General features: G+C 39.8%; 1 protein-coding gene across 1 annotated transcript; it reads left to right on the top strand.

The window, feature by feature from the left end:
* Positions 1-1622: 1622 nt before the first annotated feature.
* Positions 1623-19060, top strand: LOC130930708 (galectin-4-like). Its single transcript, XM_057858752.1, has 7 exons — positions 1623-1637; positions 1788-1831; positions 13782-13912; positions 17996-18144; positions 18245-18330; positions 18394-18571; positions 18689-19060. The coding sequence occupies exons 1-7, from the start codon at positions 1623-1625 to the stop codon at positions 18836-18838; spliced, it is 753 nt and encodes a 250-aa protein (XP_057714735.1). The 3' UTR covers positions 18839-19060.
* The last annotated feature ends 5798 nt before the right edge of the window (positions 19061-24858 follow it).

Below are 24858 nucleotides of genomic sequence, written 5' to 3'. Positions count from 1 at the left end.
TAAAGTTTTTTGTGATTCGAGGCCCTTAAAAGTATTGCATGAATCTTTTGCCTTGTCTTGGAGAACATGTTTGCACCACATATTTGTTGGGTCTTTTTTTCCCCAATATCTCCCACTTCAAAACTGACTGGATGTCTATGTATCCCCATCAATGGCAGCGAATGGGTTAAATAGAAAGGGGCACAAGCATAAGCGGATTTTAAGGGGGGGCCAGGCCCCCTTGGTGGCCGAAAAGTGTCGATCGATCGGGTCCGATCACGTCATTTTCAAAGTATCGGAATCGGCAAAAAAATATCAGACATTCCTTTTTTAAATATATATATTTACATTTTTTAATTTTTTTTTATTTAAATAGTTTTCTAATTGTATTTAACGTTACAGACAAAATGTCTTACACTCATCCAGAGTAGTTTTGGCTTAAAGTAGGGCAAATTTATTACGTTAACGGCGGTAATTAATTTTTTTAATTAATCACCTTAAATAATTAACGCATGTGCTGCACGACTCACTCACGCATTGTCACGTTCAATCTATAAAGACGTCATTTGACCGATAGATAGCGTTAAAAGGCGGCGTATAATGAGTAGAGAGAATTTTGACAGCCTTTGGAGCCATTTTTTATGTAGCTAGAGCCTTACAATACCTCTCTCAGCAATTAAAAATAACATGGGAGGCAATGTGGGGAAGAAAGGAAGTAGTTGATCATTTTCTTAATACCCTATGTTGTTTCCCAACGCAGAGAAGATATATCAATTGGTGCCCCTACGCACAGTCATGGTTGAACTTCCCATCATGCATTTGGTCAGAAGTTAAATGGCTGCAGTATCATTTACTGAAAGCTCAACAAATACACTAGATGTCAATATTTAGTCACAATATACAAAGTCACATTTATACTTTTAGAATACAAGTGTTTCTATCCGTGGATCCCTCTCACAGAAAGAATGTTAATAATGTAAATGCCATCTTGAGGATTTATTGTCATAATAAACAAATACAGTACTCATGTACTGTATTTTGATGAGTTTTATTTCATGCTTTTCTCAATGCATTGCCAAAATGTATATGATTGGGAAAAATTATCGGGAATGTTTGGAATTGAATCGGGAGCAAAAAAAAAAAAAAAAAAGCATTCGGATCGGGAAGTATCGGGATCGGCAGATACTCAAACTAAAACGATCGGGATCGGATCGGGAGCAAAAAAACATGATCGGAACTACCCTAGTTGTAAATGTGCAAAAAAAAGTGACTGTAAACATTTCACACCACATTTTTAACACTGCGTGGCGCTAAATGTCACAAAATGTTGTCGTAATTTTGCTGCTTTACAAACGGCGCTCAATAAATGAGTGCCCAGGGTAAAGGGAAAAAGTAATAATCCGTGCATTTAAGGGTTAAAAAGCCATATACAAAATAACTTTAGAATGAGATTATTTCTAGTGATGCTCTGAAGTCGTGTTTAAACGTAGGAGAATCTTGCATTACAGCCCTTGTATAACATTCAACGTTCAAAGTTCCATATTAAACGGGAAAACCGAATGATAAACTAAGTCATTACGATCAATGCGAGAACTGCTTGTACTGTACTACCTTTAATTCCTTTTCTTCAAAGCCTCACGAAAATGCGTTTGTTATTGGTACGGGCGTCGGTGTGCGTGATGCCACGCGTCCTTAAAAGTCCGACTCCCGCCGGTGCAGTTGCTTCTGCTGTTCTGTGACGCATGCTTGACCCATACTGAGGTTGTGAAGCTGATCGATCGAAACTTTAAAAGGTTGAAGACGCCTAGCTTTCTCCTGGTAACCATCGCGCTCGACTTTTGGGCTCTGACAGGTGAGTCGAAATTCACTAGTTTCCTCCAATTTGCGTTTAGTTGGATTTCCAATTTTTTCTTTCATTAATTCTCTTGATAATATCACAGAAATTACGGAAAAGGATTATGGGCAAGGTCGTAGGTTTGGGCTCAACATTGGTAGGGACGATATAACAGCATAATCTGCATGTACACTTTTTGCTGGGGACAGGGCATAAGACCAAACTGATTGGGGGAATGGGGGCCAGGGCTACATTTCTCACGAATATCAACCTACCCCGAATTGATAGGCTAAATGATCAATGCAAATTATGTCTGTATTGACTTACGCTAACTTTCATATGTATTGGTTAAGGTGATAAACCGTTTGATTGAAACCCTTGTTTTCAAAAACTACAAAAAATTTTGAAAACATAAATGTCTGGATTTTATTAGCAAACTTAAATTGCAATATTTGAACATAACTTAAATTACATTAACATACACAATAAAAACAAATGGTTAATTTCTGTTAACTATCCAGGAATTCAAAAAGATAAACGTTTGTTTTAAGACCACTCAACACTGTCAGTCTAAATAAAATAAATATAACTGAAAACACTTCTTCGTCAAGAAATAACGAAAATAAATAAAAATGGAGTTTCATTCAGATAAAACACTACTGCTTTTGTCCACAAGCACAGCCAAACTCAACAAAATGAAAGCTCTTTTGGGCTGCTTTAAGGCCACATAAATGAAACAAAAATTGGGGAGAAGTGAGTAAACCTTGGTTCACTACATTTCTCACAGTTTAAGGAGAAAGCACATACAGGAGGACACTTCTCTTCAAGCAGCTTCCTACTCGAGTTTTTCAGGTTAGCAAATTCACACAGTTTAATGTTAAGCTAACTCTGATGCAGGTCGGATTTTCTGTAGCAAAGTTTGTTGTGTGTTCCCCACCTCCACAACATTGAAGTCTTTTTACTAGTGTTGCACCGATACCATTTTTTGGTCCCGATACAGATACCTGGCTGTGCAGTATCGGCCGATACCGATACCACTCTGTTAGCAAAAAAAAAAAAAAATACACACACATATAAATATATATATACATATATACATATATATATATATATATATATATATATACATATACAGTGGGGGGAACAAGTATTTGATACAGTCAATGGGAAAACCCATTGGCAGTGTATCAAATACTTGTTCTCCCCACTGTATATATATATATATATATATATATATATATATATTAGTGTTGCACCGATACCATTTTTTGGGCCCGATACAGATACCTGGCTGTGCAGTATCGACCGATACCGATACCACTCCGATACCACTCTGTTAGCAAAAAATAAAAAAACACATATATATATATATATATATATATTAGGGCTGTCAAACGATTACAATTTTTAATCGAGTTAATTACAGCTTAAAAATTAATTAATCGTAATTAATCGCAATTATTCGCAATTCAAACCATCTATAAAATATGCCATATTTTTCTGTAAAGTATATATATATTCTGTAAAATAAATTGTTGAACTGGAAAGATAAGACACAAGATGGATATATACATTCAACATACGGTACATAAGGACTGTAGTGGGCATTTCACTCTACTGTCATTTAAATCTGTCTATGCTGTCCTCACTCCGAAGCGTCTACTTTTTCCAAAGCTAGACAGCTAGTGAACGACGCCTTAATAATTAGACTTCTTCCTTTTTCATCTGATTTATTAATAAAATGGCCTCAAACCATTGTCCTCTTTAGACCGTCGTAAAACTACAAAATAAAAGTACACAAGCATTGCATTAGCAACAACGTTAGCTTAGCACGCTATACAGGTTCACTAAACATAAACAAAAAGCGTCTCATACAAAAAATATAACATTTCGCTTACTAACAATATGTACATTCTTTACAACAACCATACTTACGGACAAATCTTGTCCAAGGATCATATAAGAACAACATTATCAGCCCGAGACGTCGTGCAGCCATAATGAACTGGCAAGAAAACAATAAACCATGTCGCTAAGCGACCACAAGAGTTCACTGTTGGACAGCACAAAAAGCCTTGCTGTAAAACTTACCAAAAGGCAGAATACTTTCTGAGCGGGACATGTGCGTTAATTGCGTCATTTTAACGTGATTAATTAAAAAAATTAATTACCACGCGTTAACGCGATTATTTTGACAGCCTTAATATATATATACGGACTATGCGTCGCTCTGGGCTCACGCAGCTAATGGCATGGGATCTAATGTAGTACATCTAAGTTGCTATTTGATATCTAGTGTGTGCGCGCGAGAGTTAGCATGGGTTCTAACATAGGACATCTAGGTTGCTATTTCATGAAATCTAGTGTGCGCGCTGCGCCGCTTGAGTGTTTTCTGGCCACAGAAGTCACTTCTGTGGCCAGAAAAACACTTCATTACTGCACAACACATATGACAATCGACTTTCATAAACAGGACGAGTTTGAAGTACGGTGCTCTTAATTTGCTACTCTTTGTTCATCATGAAACCATGAGTTTGCTTAGTTTCCCACAGTTTTAACCTTTCTGATCCCATTGGCGCTGAAATATCAGGCGTTAGCTTCTGCATGCTAATCGTTTGTGAATGCCATGTTAGATGAGCAGCGTAACATCGCGGATATGCGGTGTAGTTTACATCCTTAAAATTGAAGACGAAGGAGTTAATTTCGTTTGGTAACTTTGAGACAAAGACATACAGATGTCATGCATCGGGATTTGGGAAGTTAGCTCACGTAGGGAGGACAGTGCATTTGCGTTCAAGTGATTCCAGTAGATGGTATCGGCGCCCTAAATGTTGGTACTCGTCGATACCGATACCACCAATTACCGATACTGGTATCGGTGCAACTTTACTTTTTACATTACATACAGTGGCAGCTGGTGCTGCTGGCTGAAAAAAAAAACTTCTAATATCCCTCCTCTTTGGAGGGGGCGGAGGAGGCGGCATGTTGTATAGATAATCAAACATGCATTTGAGGGGAAAATGGACTGGCACTTTCAGCAAGTGAAAAGGGGTAAATGTAAGTCTGAACATAATGAAAACAATTCACTTTATAATGGTAGGGTCAGTTCTACCCTTACGGCATATGGGAAGACAATCTAAATGACCTTTATAACTGAAGTCATTATATAATCCAAATAAGGTTGCTTAAAACTAGGTAGGGACAATTTGATCATCCTAAAAAGTTGGTAGTGTTATGTCCCTACCGTCCCTATGCAAACCTACTTCCTTGATTATGGGCATTGAAGAAAAAACGATTCTTAGAGTAAAGTCAGTATTCTGTGAATAAAGTCATTCTGACTTTCAAAGTTAGAATTGTGATTCTTCGAATAAAGTCAGAAAATTCTGATTTCTGATGTGGGAGTTACTGATTGGTTTGACGTGCACCCTCATCTGTGTTGGTGAGACTAAAATTTCCGAGGGCACAAATGCACCTCGTGTTTTGAGGACGAGAGAGGGGGACAGAACTTGCGAATGCAGCAAAAAATAAATAAATAAAATAAAAGGAAAACGTTGAAATCTCAAAAGAAATCTCGGCAGACTTTTTTTTTGTGTCAAGCTGCAATACTGACTTTAAAGTGTGTACGACAGGAGAAAAAAAGTCTTAAATAGGATTATTATGTGAATTAGAATCATATTTTGAGACATTTCGACTCTATACAACAATTTAGCAAAGCGCAGATGACAAGAAATTAGTCTTTTAATTTGCTAGTTATCCACGCCTACCATTATAGGGCTCTAGCGCTGCGCATTTGCTACCTGGCCGCACAGAAATAATAATTTATCAATGACCGCATTCTGGCCGTATTAACCCCTGTTTAACACACCAATATCCCTGTCTACTCTAGATATAATACTACAGGATAGATTCAAATGTCGTTATAGAAATCCATTGATTGGACTGCTAGCAGTACATTTTGTTTGTGTATATAATATGTGCGCTTGTCCTCGATAATAACGCATTACTAGACCGCGGGCGCAGCACATTTGCTCCCGGAAATAATTAGCCCCCACACGAGCGAAGATGACTGGAAAACAGAGGTCTAAGGATATATTTTTTACGGCGAAAAGGGCACCTGACGAGCCAGAAGATGAGCCTGCAACCTCGAATACCCGCGAAGTGCGAAGGAGTGGATTCGTGACCCGTTTGTGAATAAACCGAGTGATTCCAGCATGTCTCTGCAACAGGAGGATCAGCTTGTAGAGATCGCAAATGACGGTGACCTTAAACGTACATTTGAGACAACAACTCTACCGAGGTTCTGGATTAAAGTCATTCCGGAATATCCTGACATCGCTACGAGAGAATTGAAAACCTTGCTACAATTTCCAACATCGTATCTTTGTGAAGCGGGCTTATTAATTAATGCTTAACGACAAGGCGAAGTCGTTAATGGTGAGAGAGTGGTGCGCAGTTGTTCTGTGCAGCTAACATGGCAGGATGTACCTGAGGAGAACTTTTCTACATGTCCTTCCATGATCAAACGTAAGTTAATATTCCTTTCTTTAAACAAAGTTTGTAGTATTTACTTTGGAATCGCTGCATTTGCAGCCATGTTTAACGTTACGCGCATGCGCTGAACCGCATCGTTGCAATTTTTGATGGGTTGCAAAATTTGTCAGAGCACGGGTCCGTGAAAAAAAGACCCAAATAACACCGGTCCGTGGTGCAAAAAAGATTGGGGACCCCTGCTCTAGCGTCCCCAACAGGTAGATGACGTCAGCGGAGTCAGGATTTCATCTGATATAGTATGCAGCCCATTGAGGGGGAATTATTCACAACGAGGAAAATGCGACAAAGAGAGCCGCAAAATGTTATTGTTTCAGTCTCTCCAATATTTTTACAGGATATTCTTTTTATCTAAGTATTTTTCCCCAATAGCTAAATAAATGGCTTGAGAAGGACCAGTCAGCCCGTTGAGGGGGAATTATTCAGAACGAGGAAAACGTGACGAAGAGAGCCACAAAATGTGATTGTTTCAGTCTCTCTACTCCAATATTTTTACAGGATATTCTTTTTATTCAAGTATTTTTCCCCAATAGCTAAATAAATGGCATGGTCATGACTAATAACAGTCTTGTGCTGAATAGACTATGAAAGAATAAAAATGCATTTATTCAAGATGACATGGCAAAATTACTCCTTAATGGTCAAAACTTTCGACTTCACCTTTACTGTTGCACCTCCCGTACGATATTTTATGCCACCTAAATCGGGCTTATGTCATTTCCCTTCCCCGGCTTCAGAGAATGTAAACAAACCAAGCGTGACAACTAGCCGACATGCTAACCCGAACCGAGTGATGTTTCAAAGTCTTCGAAGCGGAAAATCACACATAACTACCCCGGATCATTTCACATGACGACTGGGTTGTCGATTGTCTTCGCCGATCGGCAAACTGCCCGGCAGAGAGCAATTTACAGCTCGTTTTCCTGCTACTACCTGTATTTGCGGCTATTTTTAACTCAAAGTTGCAATTTCTGATCGGTCGGAAAATATGACAGAACGCAGGGTACATGAAGAGGGGAAAAAGGCGAGTATAATGCTCTCCCGGCGAGGGGATGTGTGACAAGCCGCCGGTCGTCGGCCGAGGGGGCAAGGAGCATGTCAGCCACAAAATGCAAGCCCACTACATATTAAAATGATCCCAGTATTTGACATAGTACAAAACATGATGTTTACTCACTTCCTCGTAAGTCCAATGGTCCCACAGTAGTAGGGCTTGTTTCGGCCAATATCCTCCGGTGAATTGGAACCTTTTGAAACCCCAAAAAGGCTCACACGCCTTCCCTGGTGGAGAAAAAATTTCTGCAGCCGTTTGGCTGGCGTGATGCGCAAAATAAATGGATTAATCCGCAAGATCAGCTGAATCCGTAGTCCTTCTCATACAACAGTACGGCTGGACAGTGAAGAGGACTCCTTCTACCGTACACGTCACGGCACCCTCTTTCTCAACTCGAGACTGGAGCCGGAAGTCACTCATTTTCATAGCGCGAGATTAAAAAAACTAAATAAATATAGCGATCGCTTCCACACACATCCAAGCGGTCCATATCATTCAGGAGCATAAAATACCGCGGAAAATATGAAGAAAAAAACCTGCTTTGTGCTGTCATAGGCACTTTAAACTGGCAGGACTGGCTATATGAATGCTCATGTTTGAGTGCAATTGGCGGCGCTAGATACCCAATTCGTTTTGACTGGGCGGGGTGAACGGACAAACGCTATCAATGACTTAGCGAGTGACTTTTGAAATCTCGGTAGCAATCTGTTTTCTTTGATCAAACAGGCAGGAGGGTAACCTTTTGGGATACGAAAAAAATAGAAAATCACATTGTTAGATTTTTTTAAAGAATGTATTTGCAAATCATGGTGGAAAATAAGTATTTGGTCAATACAAGCTTCACAACCTTTTCACACACTGTTGCTGGTATTTTGGCCCATTCCTCCATGCAGATCTCCTCTAGAGCCGTGATGTTTTGGGGCTGTCGTTGGGCAACACGGACTTTCAACTCCCTCTGCAGATTTTCTATGGGGTTGAGACCTGGAGACTGGCTAGGCCACTCCAGGACCTTGAAATGCTTCTTACGAAGCCACTCCTTTGTTGCCCTGGCTGTGTGTTTGGGATCATTGTCATGCTGAAAGACCCAGCCACGTCTCATCGTCAATGCCCTTGCTGATGTAAGGAGATTTTCACTCAAAATCTCTCGATACATGGCCCCATTCATTCTTTCCTTTACACAGATCAGTCATCCTGGTCCCTTTGCAGAAAAACAGCCCCAAAGCATGATTTTTCCACCCCCATGCTTCACAGTACGTATGATGTTCTTCGGATGCGATTGAGTATTGTTTCTCCTCCAAACACGAAAACCTGTGTTTCTACCAAAAAGTTCTATTTTGGTTTCATCTGACCATTACACATTCTCCCAGTCCTCTTCTGGATCATCCAAATGCTCTCAAGGGAACCGCAGACGGGCCAGGACGTCTACTGACTTCAGCAGGGGAACACGTCTGGCAGTGCAGGATTTGAGTCCATTGTGTTACTGATAGTAGCCTTTGTTACTTTGGTTCCAGCTCTTTGTAGGTCATTCACTAGGTCCCCCCGTGTGGTTCTGGGATTTTTGTTCACCGTTCTTATCATTTTGATGCCACGGGGTGAGATCTTGCATGGAGCCCCAGATCGAGGGAGATTTTCAGTGGTCTTGTATGCAGTGTTGTTAATCTTGCTTTAAAAAAGTAATTACAGTTACAAATTACTTCTCCCTAAAAGTAATTGCATTAGTAACTCAGTTACCTGAATGTAAGAGTAATTACTTGGCAAAGTAACTGGCGATCATTTTCATGTTTTTTTTTTTCTCAAAAAAAAAAAATAATAAAAATAAAAAACAGGTCACACAATGTGAAGTTTAAAGGGTTTTTTGGGACTTGAGATTTGGCCCTAGCCCAATTCTTTACCCTAAACCTAACTAGACACAGCGATAACTAGATTGTAACCTTTGCTATGGGTGGAAGTCATTTAATGTTGTGAATCAACCGTTAAAGTTGTGAAAATTGCTTCCGTTATTGCATTAGTTCTCTTCTGTCTACTTTTGACAAGTGTAAGTTTTAAAACTATTTCATCATTTAAAGATTTAAGTCAAGATTTTGCCGATTTAGAAGCATTTTAGATAAAAACTTACTTTGGTTCACTAGGAAGGTTCTCTACAACAGAGCCTACCTAAGAAGACTACTGCTTTAAGATGGCGGCTGTTTACTAACGCATCTAGTTCTTTATAATACATGTTGCTAATACAGCCGTGTCTGTCATTTGCATCTAGTTCTGTATATATGTGATATCTACCGAAGCATCATGTGGGCGTGGTTTGTAGGCTATCGGCTACAGTCAGGTATTATTGGAGCCACCTAACATAGTAGCATCGCGTTTGCAACGGCGTCACCCTCCCTTGCCTCGTCCCCACTCGTGCTCTGCTCTGTCGTCTCCGTGAGTCCGTCTTTCTCAGACTTTTCTCGCGTCAGTCAACTAACATAGTAACGCACGCCTTTCCCGTCTCAATAACGGTAACCACATTGCCAAGATGAGAAAAGTAATTAGATAACGTACTCATTACTGAAAAAAAATAGCGCCGTTAGTAAAGCCGTTATATTTTAACGCCGTTATAAACAACACTGCTTGTATGTCTCCCATTTTCTAATAATTGCTCCTACAGTTGATTTCTTTACACAGAGAGAAGAGTTACAGAAAACGTTTGGCCTCCGTTATTGCCAACAAAGGGTACATAACAAAGTATTGAGATGAACTTTTGGTATTGACCAAATACCTTTTTTCCACCATGATTTGCAAATAAATTATTTAAAAATCAAACAAAGTGATTTTCTGTTTTTTTTTTTCCACATTCTGTCTCTCATGGTTGAGGTTAACCCATGTTGACAATTACGGGCCTCTCTAATCTCTTCAAGTAGGAGAACTTGCACAATTAGTGGTTGACTAAATACTTATTTGCCCCACTGTAAGTCCCACCCGTCTGTCTTGCTCCTAATAAATTGTGCATGATGCTATTTCTTATAGACATGGCTGGAATCACATACTATAATTGACAGCTGGATCGGCCTGAGACGCACGAATATTAAGGATAAATGGGAGTGGATCGACGGCACTCGTTTGACCAAAGGGGGAGCGTAAGTAGCTCAAAGAGGCACTCAAACCTAGAGGGCGCTCGTGTAAATCGTTGGCTGCCATAGAGCCGCTAGACGTCATTTTGACTTGGAGTCAAATTGGATTGGACGTCTAGCGCCGTCAATGCCACTGAATGAAACATGAGCATTCACCGATGGTCTTCCTGGTGCAACACGTAGACGCCGAGTTTGTTGAAAAATAAAAATAGTCTTTTTTTCTTGCTGAAGTAGATGGTAAATTAAGTTGAAAAAGTGAATTAAAAACCACAATAAACTTGATAATAAATAAATAATAACAACATTAAAACAAAACCTATTTTTTTTAAAAAGGTAAAATACAAACCCTGGTAATTTTATGTACGATGCAAATTAGTAACAACAGGCATCGATGGTTAAAAAAAAGTATTCAGGCTGCTTTGATCTGGTGTATGCCTAATTTGGTGCAATAGTCATTAAAGGGTTAAATGAATTGGACGTCTATTGCTGTCAATGGCATTCAATGAAGTAAATACTATGCTGTAACCAGTGTGTATTTCTGTTATTCATTTTAATTTCCTTAGTTTTTATCAACGTTGCATTAATTTATAAAAAATCTTTAAATATAATGATTGATTAATAAATAAAATAATTGCCAATATTTACATTTTTTAAATGCCTAAAAATAATCTTAATAAAATAATAATTGCCAATGAAATTTAAAAAAAATAAAATCTTTAAATATAATGATTGATTAATAAATAAAATAATTGCCAATATTTACGTTTTTTAAATGCCTAAAAATAATCTTAATAAAATAATAATTGCCAATAAAATTAAGAATTAAGAAAAAATAAAGGTCTTAAGTGCCAACTTTTGAATGGCTGTCCACTGTAGCGACGACCATCCCTGAAAGTGTAATAACTACAATACCTAAATACTTAAAGATACCATTTTACAGAAAATATTAACATGAATTTACACATGAATTTACACATGTGTATATATATATATATATAGATTTTTTTTTATGGCGGAAAAAACAGACAAGACTGAAAAAGCAGTTTCTGCTCTTGCACCCCTCTTTAAAAGAAACTGCTGTATTTCAAGCCAAAAGAACTGTTTTGTTTGATAGAACAATATGTCTATATCCTGCCATAGCAGATTTATGGCGCATTAAGCCCCCGAACTATTTTTAATTTGTCCGTTTTACCCTGGAAACCCACGTTTACAGACGTCGCACAACCGCTTTTGTTTCAACCCAGCCATAAAACAAAGGTAACTAATTATATTTATTATTAAAAATGTCTGTGATTTTTAGCTTAGAATCATTAAGTTTTGTCTTACATTTCGTTTAAAAACAATACTCGCATATTTTAAACTTTTAAACAAATTACGTCACAATGAAAAAAATGGCGTCTGTAAAAATGTCAGATATCTACCTTACAACTATCACTTAATTGTATTTTTTTTTTTTTTTTGTTAATGTCGCATTTTCTCTGATGTTAGATGATAAATAATCGATCCAAACAAAGAAAAAAAAAAGTTTAAAAGGGTAAGTATATGAAAAAGAAAATCTTGACCATTCCTTGATGTCTGCGATTTCTGCATCGCGACCCTTGTTATATTACCATGTTTCACCTGTAAAATCTCCAAAAACAGCTGTGGCCATTCACAGCTGTGTCTTGACACTCAGTGCTACATGGAGTTTTTTGATCGAAACAAGGTAAGTACGTGATATCTCATTAAAGTAATGGCGTCTTTAATTGTGCTCTTTCATGCTCTCACCTCCAGATAGGGTTTCGCTGTTTAAAAAACATTTAAAAAAAAAAAAATGCCCTCCTGTTCAAATTTTTTCTTCCCCCACAAAATTGAGATTTTAAGCTTTCCAATGATGTATCGCACATGCATATCGGACAATTTTGAAATTTTGGCCAAATTGGGGGTCTCAGAGCAGAACTTCAAGTCACCTGAGTGTTTTCCGCCAGAAAATGTCATGTCCTATATGCATGTGTGATACATCTTTGAAAAGCTTAAAATCTCAATTTTCTGGGTGAAGAAAATTTTTGAACAGGAGGACATTTAAAAAAAAAAAAAAAAAAACCTATCTGAAGGTGAGAGCACGGGAGAGCAGAATTAAAGACGCCATGACTTTAACAAGATATTATCGCGTACTTACCTTGTTTCGATCCAAAAACTCTATGTAGCATGAATCAGTAGCCACGTTTACATGCAACCAGACACCATTCCGCTTCCCCGTTTACATGATATAATTTTACTTCTAATCGGTTTGGGAAAAGGAATATTCCACCCCTGTGAAACGGAATGAAAGTCATTCGGTTTGGGCGTGTTCATTCCGAATGAGGTGTTTATATGGAACACATTTATTCGGTTTGAACAAATATTCCGATTGTAATTGGAATATTTGGCTCCATGTAAACGAGGCAACTGAGTGTCAAGACACAGCTGTGAATGGCCACAGCTGGATTTTTGGGTGATTTTGTGGGTGTAACATGGTAATATAACAAGGGTTGCGATGCAGAAATCGCAGACATCAGGGAGTGGTCGAGAAGTTCTTTTTCATAAATTTACCCTTTTAAATGTTGTTTTTCAATTTTTCTTTGTTTGGATCGATTATTTATCATCTAACATATGAGAGAAAATGTGACAGTAACAAAAAAAAAATACAATTAAGCCATAGTTATGAGGTAGATATCCGTGACTTTTTTTACAGACATCATTTTTTTCTTTGTGACGTAATTTGGTTAAAGGTTTAAAATATGCAAGTGAATGATTTTTAAAGTGTTTTTTTTTTTTTTATATTAGACATCAATTAATGATTCTAAGCTAAAAATGACAGACATTTCGTGGCTGGGTTGAAACAAGCGGTTGTGCGACGTCTGTAAACGGGGGTTTCCAGGGTAAAACGGACAAATTGAAAATAGTTCTGGGCTTAATACGTCATGAATCTGCTATGGCAGCATATAGACATATTGTTCTATCAAACACAACAGTTCTTTTAGCTTAAAATACAGCAGTTTATTTTAAAGAGGGGTGCAAGAGCAGAAACTGCTTTTTCAGCCTTGTCTGTTTTCTGCCATATATATTTTTTTATTCAGAAAAAAAATTGAGGAAAAAAATGTAATACATAACGCGATTAGGGAAATGAAGTCAGGGGAGTTTTTTATTTTTTCAAATTTGTATTTTTAGCAAAACTATCAAATGAGAATCGGACAGGAAATTGTGGTAAGACCTCTGCTTGAAAGCTGCTTCTGTTCAGGAACTGGTATCCAAATGAGCCGAACAACAGACGCGGGAATGAAAATTGTGCCGAGATACGGTACGGGAATCGTCGCTGGAATGACTTGAACTGCAAATGGTTTCGTGGCTACATCTGTCAGCGCTGCCAAGGTGAGTTCACTCATTGTTGATTACTGCTGCCTTTCTCATCGGCTGTGTTCAGATTGCAGGCATATCTGATTCCAATCTGTTTCGGTCCTCAAATCAGATTTTAATGGCTGGCTTTTTTTTTTTTTTTTTTTGCAAGTGTCCAAATCGGAATTGGGACTGTTCAGAATGGGCCACGTTATTGACCCATCTTACGGGTTGCTGTGGCAACAAAGGCGCCATCCAGCACGAGTAGTGTTTCATTGTGGCAACTGGAACAGGGAACCAACGTTAGTTTTACTAGCTAACAAACATTGACATTACTTACAGTGGGGCAAATTAGTACTTAGTCAACCACCAATTGTGCAAGTTCTCCTACTTGAAAAGATTAGAGAGGCCTGTAATTATCAACATGGATAAACCTCAACCATGAGAGACAGAATGTGGAAAAAAAAACAGAAAATCACATTGTTTGATTTTTAAAGAATTTATTTCCAAATTAGAGTGGAAAATAAATATTCCGTCACCTACAAACAAGCAAGATTTCTGGCCGTCAAAGACGTCTACCTTCTTCTAACGAAGTCTAACGAGGCTCCACTCGTTACCTGTATTAATGGCACCTGTTTTAACTCATTATCGGCATAAAAGACACCTGTCCACTACTTCAGTCAGTCACACTCCAAACTCCACTATGACCAAAACCAAAGAGCTGTCGAAGGACACCAGAGACAAAATTGGAGACCTACACCAGGCTGTGAAGACTGAATCTGCAATAGGTAAAACGCTTGGTTTAAAGAAATCAACTGTGGGAGAAATTATTAGAAAATGGATGACACACAAGACCACTGATAATCTCCCTCGATGTGGTGCTCGATGCAAGATCTCACCCCGTAGCGTCAAAATGATAACAAGAACGGTGAGTAAAAATCCCAGAACCACACGGAGGGGGGGGGGGGACCTAGTGAATGACCTACAGAGAGCTGGGACCACAGTAACAAAGGTTACTATCAGTAACACAATGCGCCGCCAGGGACTCAAATCCTGCACAACCAGACGTGTCCCCCGGCTGAAGCCTGGACACGTCAAGGCCAATCTGCGGTTCGCTAGAGAGCATTTGTATGATCCAGAAGAGGACTGGGAGAATGTGTTATGGTCAGATGAAACCAAAATAGAACTTTTTGGTAGAAACACAGGTTCTCGTGTTTGGAGGAGAAAGAATACTCAATTGCATCCAAGAACACCATACCCACTGTGAAGCAAGGGGGTGGAAACATCATGCTTTGGGGCTGTTTTTCTGCAAAGGGTCCAGGACGACTGATCTGTGTAAAGGAACCAATCAATGGGGCCATGTATTGAGGGATTTTGAAATCTCCTTCCATCAGCAAGGGCATTGAAGATGAGACGTGGCTGGGTCTTTCGGCATGACAATGATCCCAAACACACAGCCAGGGCAACAAATAAGTGGCTTCGTAAGAAGCATTTCAAGGTCCTGGAATGGCCTAGCCAGTCTCCAGATCTCAACCCCATAGAAAATCTGTGGAGGGAGTTAAAAGTCCGTGTTGCCCAACGATAACCCCAAAACATCATTGCTCTAAAGGAGATCTGCATGGAGGAACGGGCCAAAATACCAGCAACAGTGTGTGAAAAGCTTGTGAAGAGTTACAGAAAACGTTTGGCCTCCGTTATTGCCAAAAAAGGGTACATGACTAAGTATTACAATTAACTTTTGATATTCATCAAATACTTATTTTCCACCATGATTTGTAAATAAATTCTTTAAAAATTCTTTTTTTTTTCCACATTCTGTCTCTCATGGTTGAGGTTTACCCATGTTGACAATTACAGGCCTCTCTAATATTTTCAAGTGGAAGAACTTGCACAACTAGTTGTTGACTAAATACTTATTTGCAACACTGTCCCTGCATTGCCATTATTATTTTTATGCCCCTCCTCCCGGTCTTTGCGAGGTGCAGTGCTTTTGCGCACAAGCAGTGGGCGATAATTCATAAAAGGTGAAATTGTTTCAGCCTTCCCCACTTTTGTTGTTGTACAGGATGGGGCCGAGCAAGTTGCTTATTTAAATTTGGCGCCCTGATGCCATGGTTGCTCTGAGGATGGTAGGGATGGACCTTTTTGAGAGGGTGGGGCTTAAAGTTTGGTAAGTGAGGTTTCAAATTGTCAGGGCTCAAATGCATCTGTAAAATGTGACCCTGATGTGAACGCAGTTTGAATTTGCCTTTTCGACGGAGCACATGATCCAATAGTTTTCTGATTATTTAGTTGGGACTGTCAGGGAAGCTCAAATTTGTACTCCAAGACAAGTGTTACCTCGATAGCTCAGTCATAGAAATGAATGCGATCCTAACCATGGATTGCCTTGCTTCGAAGGCTTTATGAACAAAAGCTCTCGGGTACAAAATGATGTGACCCAGCCAGGAGCTGTGATCACCCAGAAGTACAAAGAAGAACAATAGAGGCTGGACATTTTGAAAGGGTGGTGCCGAAGCCCACCGTAAAACGAAACTTACTAAGAAACTAAACTCATCATCTCACAAACCTGGGTATTTTTCCATACAAAAACATCTTTGAGCTGAGACCTTGAACACTGGCTCTGGCTAGAACGATGATAAGAAACCACAGTCCTCCCTTGTATTCATTCAGGGCATAATAAAAAACACAGGAAACCTAACAGTCCATATTGGGGCAAATTGTGATACAGTTTACAATCGTCAAGGCCATGGTAAGGCACACTCAAACAGATTACTATAACAATGACGCTCTATGCTACAATGTTCTCATGCAAGCATAACAAAAGCATACAAAATATACACTCACCGGCCACTTTATTAGGTACACCATGCTAGTAACGGGTTGGACCCCCTTTTGCCTTCAGAACTGCCTCAATTCTTCATGGGATAGATTCAACAAGATGCTGGAAGCATTCCTCAGAGAGTTTGTTCCATATTGACATGATGGCATCACACAGTTGGTGCAGATTTGTTGGCTGCACATCCATGATGCGAATCTCCCGTTCCACTACATCCCAAAGATGCTCTATTGGATTGAGATCTTGTGACTGGAGGCCATTTGAGTACAGTGAACTCATTGTCATGTTCAAGAAACCAGTCTGAGACGATTCCAGCTTTATGACATGGCGCATTATCCTTCTGAAAGTAGTCATCAGAAGTTGGATACATTGTGGTCACACAGGGATGGACACGGTCAGCAACAATACGCAGGTAGGCTGTGGCGTTCCAATGATGCTCAAATGGTACCAAGGGGCCCAAAGAGTGCCAAGAAAATATTCCCCACACCATTACACCACCACCACCACCACCACCAGCCTGAACCGTTGATCCAAGGCAGAATGGGTCCATGGTTTCATGTTGTTGACGCCAAATTCTGACCCTACCATCCGAATGTCGCAGCAGAAATCGAGACTCATCAGACCAGGCAACGTTTTTCTTCTATTGCTCTATTGTCCAATTTCGATGAGCTTGTGCAAATTGTAGCCTCAGTTTCCTGTTCTTAGCTGAAAGGAGTGGCACCCGGCGTGGTCTTCTGCTGCTGTAGCCCATCTGCCTCAAAGTTTGACGTACTGTGCGTTCAGAGATGCTCTTCTGCCTACCTTGGTTGTAACGGGTGGTTATTTGAGTCACGGTTGCCTTTCTATCAGCTCGAACCAGTCTGGCCATTCTCCTCTGACCTCTGGCATCAACAAGGCATTTCCGCCCACAGAACCACCGCTTACTGGATAGTTTTTCTTTTTCGGACCATTCTCTGTAAACCCTAGAGATGGTTGCGTGTGAAAATCCCAGTAGATCAGCAGTTTCTGAAATACTCAGACCAGCACTTCTGGCACCAACAACCATTCCACGTTCAAAGTCACTCAAATCACCTTTCTTCCCCATACTGATGCTCGGTTTGAACAGCAGGAGATTGTCTTAAACCATGTCTACATGCCTAAATGCACTGAGTTGCCGCCATGTGATTTGCTGATTAGAAATTAAGTGTTAACGAGCAGTTGGACAGGTGTGCCTAATAAAGTGGCCGGTGAGTGTAATGTATAATGGTTGTGTTTTAAGCATGAATAAATTTCTCTCACAGGGACTCTTCCAAACTTGCAACTTGCTTACTCATACTTGAAATCTCTAGTCTTCCTGTGCCCTACCTTGGCTGACATTTGTTTCCTAAGCGATGAGATTGTGTACGATGGCATCAAAGGCACCTGCAACCTCCAAGTGAATGTGTATCCAGTGAGTTGATGATTGAATTTTAGTTGGCATGTTCTGGAATTGTTGCACATTGCGATCTTGACCAATGCATCAATTTTACGCTGCATTTATGTGTTTGTAGGAGGTTTTCGAAGTGCTGTTTGAGCAGCGTCTGCGCGCGGGACACATCATCGTCATCCAAGGAAAAGTCAAGCCCAATCCAATCAAGTAATTGTTCCCATCACCATGTGTAAGACTCACTGTTAATACGCCCACCGTTTTGTACTGCAGGTTTATCGTCCACCTGTCCTTAGGCCACGGTCATGACACTCCATTGCGCATCGAAGTTGATTTCAAAGATGGGGACCTTGAGCTGTTGACCCGCATCGGTAGTCATGTTGACGGAAAGTATGTCAACAAGGTCATCAAGAAAGACTCCTTCCCTTTCGCAGCCGGAAGCGACTTTGAGGTCAGTGTGTCATTTTAGGCACAGCTCAAATTTTGAAAAATATCGGCGGCGGGAGCATCTTCCCATATTGGCTCCATGCGGCTTTCCCAGGTGGACTATTTGTGCATTCTTTTTCAGATGACCATCGAGTGCAGCGATGACATTTTCCGCTTGGCTGTCGGCAACGACGATGAGGTGATTTACGAGAATGATGGCTACGATCTGCAAGATATTTATAGGCTGTTGGTGGAGGAAGACGTGACTGTCACCGCCGTCAGGCTGATTTGAGGCCGTTGGTGCGGCAAAATGTGTTACTTCCTATCGGGATGTCCACACCTAAATCTAAAATGAAGTGTTAAGTTCCTATTTGACATTACTTTTAATTTATTCTTTTTGATTGTTTGGCGCCATGTAAACCATCAGATTGTGCAACCACTCACATGAAATATATTTTCAACTGCCGTTTGTTTCCTTATGTTACCATTTTTCTTCAATAAAAGTATACTCTTATTCACCTTGATTATTGATTGAAAACAGTGATTTGCAAATCATTTGCAAGGTAAATTCAACTGTATACAAAATAGAGACGCCGATCGATCGGGTCCGATCACGTTATTTTCAAAGTATCGGAATCGGCAAAAAAATATCGGACATGCCTTTTTTTTAATATATATATATTTTTTTAAATTAAATCATTTTCTAATTGTATTTAACGTTACAGACATATGTTACACTCATCCAGAGTTTTAGTTTAGCTTAAGTAGCTTAAGGTAGGGTTATCAAATTTATCCCCTTAACGGCGGTAATGTTTTAAAAAATTTATCACGTTGAAATATTTAACGCAATTAACGCATGTGCTGCACGACCCACTCACGCATTGTCGCGTTCAATCTGTAATGGTGCCGTTTTACCTATATATAGAACTAAAAGGCAGCGTAAAATGAGTAGAATGAATTTTGGCAGCCTTTGGAGCATTTTTTTTAAATGGCTAAAGCCTTACAATTCCTCTCCCTAAGATTAGAAATATCATGGGAAGCACGTTATTTCCCAACGCAGAGAAGATAGATCAATTGGTACCACTACGCACAGTCATGGTTGCACTAGATCAATTGGTACCACTACGCACAGTCATGGTTGCACTTCCCATCATGAATTTGGGCAGAACAGTTAAATGGCTACAGTATCATTTACTGAAAGCTCAACAAATAAACTAGAAGGCAATATTTAGTCACAATATACAAAGTCACATTTATCCTTTAAAAATTACAAGTCTTTCTATCTGTGGATCCCTCTCACAGAAAGAATGTTAATAATGTAAATGCCATCTTGAGGATTTATTGTCATAATAAACAAATACAGTACTTATGTACTGTATGTTGAATGTATATATTTGTCCAACTTTTATTAATTTTTTTCTCAATGCATTGCCAAAATGTATATGAAAAATTATCGGGAATGATTGGAATTGAATTTTGGAGCAAAAAAAAAGCAATCGGATCAGGAAATATCGGGATCGGCAGATACTCAAACTAAAACGATCGGGATCGGATTGGGAGCAAAAAAACATGATCGGAACAACCCTAATACAAAACGGTTGTTAAAAACGGGGTACATCAAATCTTTTTCCTGCACTTTTTTTCACTGAAAAAAGTATCCACAAATCAACAGGAGAACACATATGGAGGTAGATTTGTGTCTTTATCAAAATATATATTTTCAATCCCAAAAAAAGTGTTATACTGCAAAAATTGACTCAAAAAAGCATTTGAAAACTTTTTTTTCTTGCATTCTGGCCACATTTTAGCTAGGACATTTGTGTCTTTATTATTCAATCAAAAAATAAGTTACTTCAGACAAATATTTTCAAAAGAAAATCATCTCAAAAAAAAAATCAATCATAGAAAGTTTTTTTAATGCGAAAACACATTTGAGACTCAAAAATTTGCATTCGCACACTTAATTTTTGATTGAAAATGTTTGACGCAATCCGCCTCGTGTTTGGGCCATATTATGGGTAGGACATTCGTGTCTAAATCATTCAATCCCCCAAAAAGCTGTTTCAATCAAAAAAATATATTTTCAATGAAAGAAAAAAATTGATTTGCAAAAATAAAATTGCCCTCTAAAAATATTTAATTGCGGACGATGGGCTCGATGTGAGGCGCGCGCCTGTATGACCCGAGAGCCTGCCGCTTAATTTGATTCAACACGGGAAACCTCACCCGTGCGGCTGCCTGTGGCCCCCCAGTCTAGCGAAGACCGCGCGCTTGCTGGCCTGGCGGCTGGCTATCGGGATCCCACCGGAGTGCCTCGACGCGACGCTGAAGCGCCGGGGCCAGGGGTTAATTTGTGCCTGTTCCTGCTGGAACAAGATCCGGCACCTCTTGATTTTGTCCTTGCTGTGTTCCGGGACTTATTTGGGCAGATCCGGCACCTCTCGTGTATAGAAAATAATATAAAAATGTTTTTAAGAAATGTGTTGTCATAGCCCTGAATAGCGGACTGCCGCTACATTCGACCGCTAACTATTGTATCTTGCCCGTCTCCCCCTTGCTGTCAGGCTGGATTCAAGGCAGGACTCAAATGCAGAGTTTTCTTGGTTTACAACAAAGATTTAACAATGTCTCAAGGTAAGAAAAAAAAAAAAGGCAGGTTGTTCAGCAACAAAAAAAAATTCACTTCACCAAGGAAGGCAAAAACAGTTATCAAAAAGTAGCAAACAAACTCAAATATGCTTACGATGGATACAGGATCAGACAATATAGCACAACGAAAAGTCACTCCACATCAACACAAAGTAGCAAAAACTCAAAAATGCTTACAAAAGATTGACGATCAAAAGTTCTATGGCTGTGGACAAATTGGGCTTGGGTGACACCACGGCAGACGATAACGCTCTGGCACAAGACAAAGGGGAGACTGACTATATGTACACACAGAAGGTAATGGGAAACCGATGGAACCAATTGGTGATTAGGGAGGACATGAGGAAGGGCAAGTGCTCCAAAACAAGGAGGAAAAAGACCATGACAAGACAAACCTCACCACGGTATGACACTAGCTTCCTACTACCTCAGGTCTCTCCAGTCCCAGCGTCTCTTAAAGGGACAGTGCTAGTTACGGTCATTACTTCGCTCACTCAACTGCTCAGCCTTCACCGTGTACAGACGCACTCTGAGCTCCTGAAGCACTCTCTTATCTTAACCGATAAGCGCTCAGAGCCAGCAAGCTCGACTCCCAGTATGGCTCCAAAGAATTTGAAACCTGGAGACTTGGATGAAATAAAATCCTCCATACAGAAGTTTGATGTCTCCTTGACTGGCTTGATTCAAAACCAGAATCAAGAAATCGTCAGAGAGCTCCAGTTAATTCACGCTGAAAACAAAAAACTCAAGCAGGCGGTCAAGGAGAGAGATGTTCGCATCAAGAGGCTGGAAATTTTGGCTGACGATCTCAACTAGTGCCGACGCGCAAATGAGCTCATCATTTCTGGATTACAACTGACGCTTAGCCCAGGGGTCACAGTGGCCCAACTGGCAATTGCTAAGCTGAAAGAGTATGGAATAAACATGGAACCGCTGGACATCCGTCGCTGCCTTCTGCTCCCATCTGGGGGGAGAGGACCGGCGACGGTGCTCATGAAGCTGGCAGACCACAAGACCAAGACTGCCCTGCTTAACCAGCGCCGCCACCTGAAAGTGTCGAAGATTTTTTTGATTGACAACTTGACTCGCCGAAATTGCAAGAAAAGCACGTCAACTCAAGAAAGCTGGGAAAATTGCCATCACCTGGGTCTCGGCTTGCAGGATCCTTGTCAAGACGCAAGATATGAAGATTAAAGCTATCACGAGTCTTGACCAGCTGACTACAATAGCTGGATAACTGTAAATACTACCCAGCGGACCAGTATAACAACTCGTAGATGTGGACGGTAAGCTGAAACTTATCAACGGCAGGAGTCTCTACAAGAATCTTGAACACATTAAGGATTATCTACTAAAGATTTACCATAACAAAGGCTCTGACTTTAATTTGCACGGACATAACATGACACAAATGAATCGGGCATCTAAGGGGGGAGGGGGTGTTGCAATTATGATTGACAATCTCCTGGGATGCATTACAATTGAGCTCCTAATCCCCAATTGTAAAAACAAAATTATCTGCTGTGTTTACCGAGCTCCTTATTCAAATGTCTACTTTACTGAGTATATGGAAAAGATACTGTATAAAATGAATAATAAGCATGTTTTCGTTGTGGAGACATTAATCTTGGGATAAAATATGTACAGCATGTTGTTTGATTTTATACATTCATGTCTGATGAAACTGTTACAGTGACCTTCGTGTGCGCCAATTGTTGCCACCATGTACACTTTAGAATTGTATCCTTTTAAGAGACTTATAAGAAAAGCATTTTGAGTCGCTACTCACACCAGCTGTGATAACACATAATCACTTTTGCCACACACATAGCCACAACAAAATGTTCCACAGCAAACAGATGCAAAAATGTCAGGGACATGACAAAGCTATAACCTTGTACGCCCTGAAATTAATCGAGCTGCTTGACTGGACGCTAAGTTACTAAACCCAGATTGTTGATTGTGTTATTGTACAGTTTTGATGGATGTTCCATGCCTGAATGTGCGTCTTTAGTTGTATGGGGGACGGGAAACTGATAAGCATATGCTTCATCCCGTCCGCCTTTGTCTTCTTCGGTTCCTTCGGGCAAGTCATATCACATTTTGTAATTGTCAATGATTGTCAATGATACCAATGATGATGACAATAAAATTCCATTCCATTCCATTACATTACATTACAGCATAAAATAGATAATATGCATAAATTTATTTACAAAAAACAAAACCCAAGAATTGCATGTTGTTAATAAAAATTTAACGTCATTTGAAAGAGTCGAAGATTTGTTGATCCACTGAAAAGCTGGACAACTCGGGTGCAAGCAGCCAGGATCAAACGGTATTTCAACATGCCAAAAAGACAATTGCATTTACTGTCTTTTTTCAAAAAGAAGGAAGATGGTTCAAAACGTGTCAGAAAAGCAACAACCTGCGATGAGAGCAGCTGCAGTGATCATGCTAACGGAGGAGGCATGCTACCCGCAGGAGGCTAGCGCCACAGCAGCTAGCCAGGTCACGGATAGCCAGCCAAGCCGGGGCAGTAGGGTGTTATCGTGGCAGCAGCTGGTCAGGTTCAGCGCCACCCGGAGTGGGGGCCAGCGCCAGCAGCCAGCCAGGTGGACCACCAACAGCCGGAGCAACAGGCCAGTAAACTTATGGGAAATTCGGGTTTGGGCTGCACAATTTATAAGGCGGTGGGAACTCTGGGGCCAGAGAAGACTGGGGGGGGGTTTGGGAACTCGCAAAAGAATGGGTTTGTGTTATTTATTGTAATCTGATTTTTTTTGTTTTGTTTTACAAGTTAGACTGTACGTTACTGTAAGTCCCACCTGTGGTTATGTGAGCAATTGCCGTGCTGTGCAGAGTATAGCCTAAATAATTGTAAATTGTTGTCATTACATTTATATAATGGATATTATCTGAAATTGAGGCTTGTAAGAATGGCAAGTGGGCATTTGCGTGTTGTTTTCAGCACCATTTTCTGCATAGGTTCGGGGACCCCTGCCCGTCTCGTCATCCCTGCGTTGCGCCTGGCACCTTATGATTTACAAATTAAGCACTGGACTCTATTACTCCCCACCCCAGCAGTAACTTATTGTTTGATTGAAGAAAAAAAAAACACAAATGTCCTAGCCAAAATGTGGCCCAAGCGCAAAACATTACTTCAATCAAAAAAGTAGTTTCAATCCCAAAAAAAAAAGAAACCTCAAAGAAAAATAGTTTTAAAAAGCTTTTTTTTTGTTATCTCAAATGTATTTTTGCATTCAAACTTTTTTTTTGTTTGAAGCAACTTTTTTTTTTTTAATCAAATAATAAAGACACAAATCTACAGTGGGGAGAACAAGTGTTTGATACACTGCCGATATTGCTGGTTTTCCCACTTGCAAGCCATGTAGAGGTCTGTAATTTGTATCATAAGTTCTCTTCAACTGTGAGGGACGGAATCTAATACAAAAATCCAGAAAATAGCATTGGGTAATTTTTAAATAATAAATTTGTATTTAACTGCATGAAATAAGCATTTGATACATTACCATCTAGTAAATATTTTGGCTCTTAGTTCTTTTTTAAGAACCCCTCGTATTCTCCACTCATTACCGGAAGTAACTGCACCTGTTTGAACTTGTTACCTGTATAAAAGACACCTGTTCACATGCTCAAACA

Source organism: Corythoichthys intestinalis, chromosome 15 (genome assembly GCF_030265065.1).
Source record: "Corythoichthys intestinalis isolate RoL2023-P3 chromosome 15, ASM3026506v1, whole genome shotgun sequence".
Classification (NCBI taxonomy): domain Eukaryota; kingdom Metazoa; phylum Chordata; class Actinopteri; order Syngnathiformes; family Syngnathidae; genus Corythoichthys; species Corythoichthys intestinalis.
The sequence above is the reverse complement of the archived record's forward strand: the minus strand, read 5'-3'. Positions and strand labels throughout refer to the sequence as shown.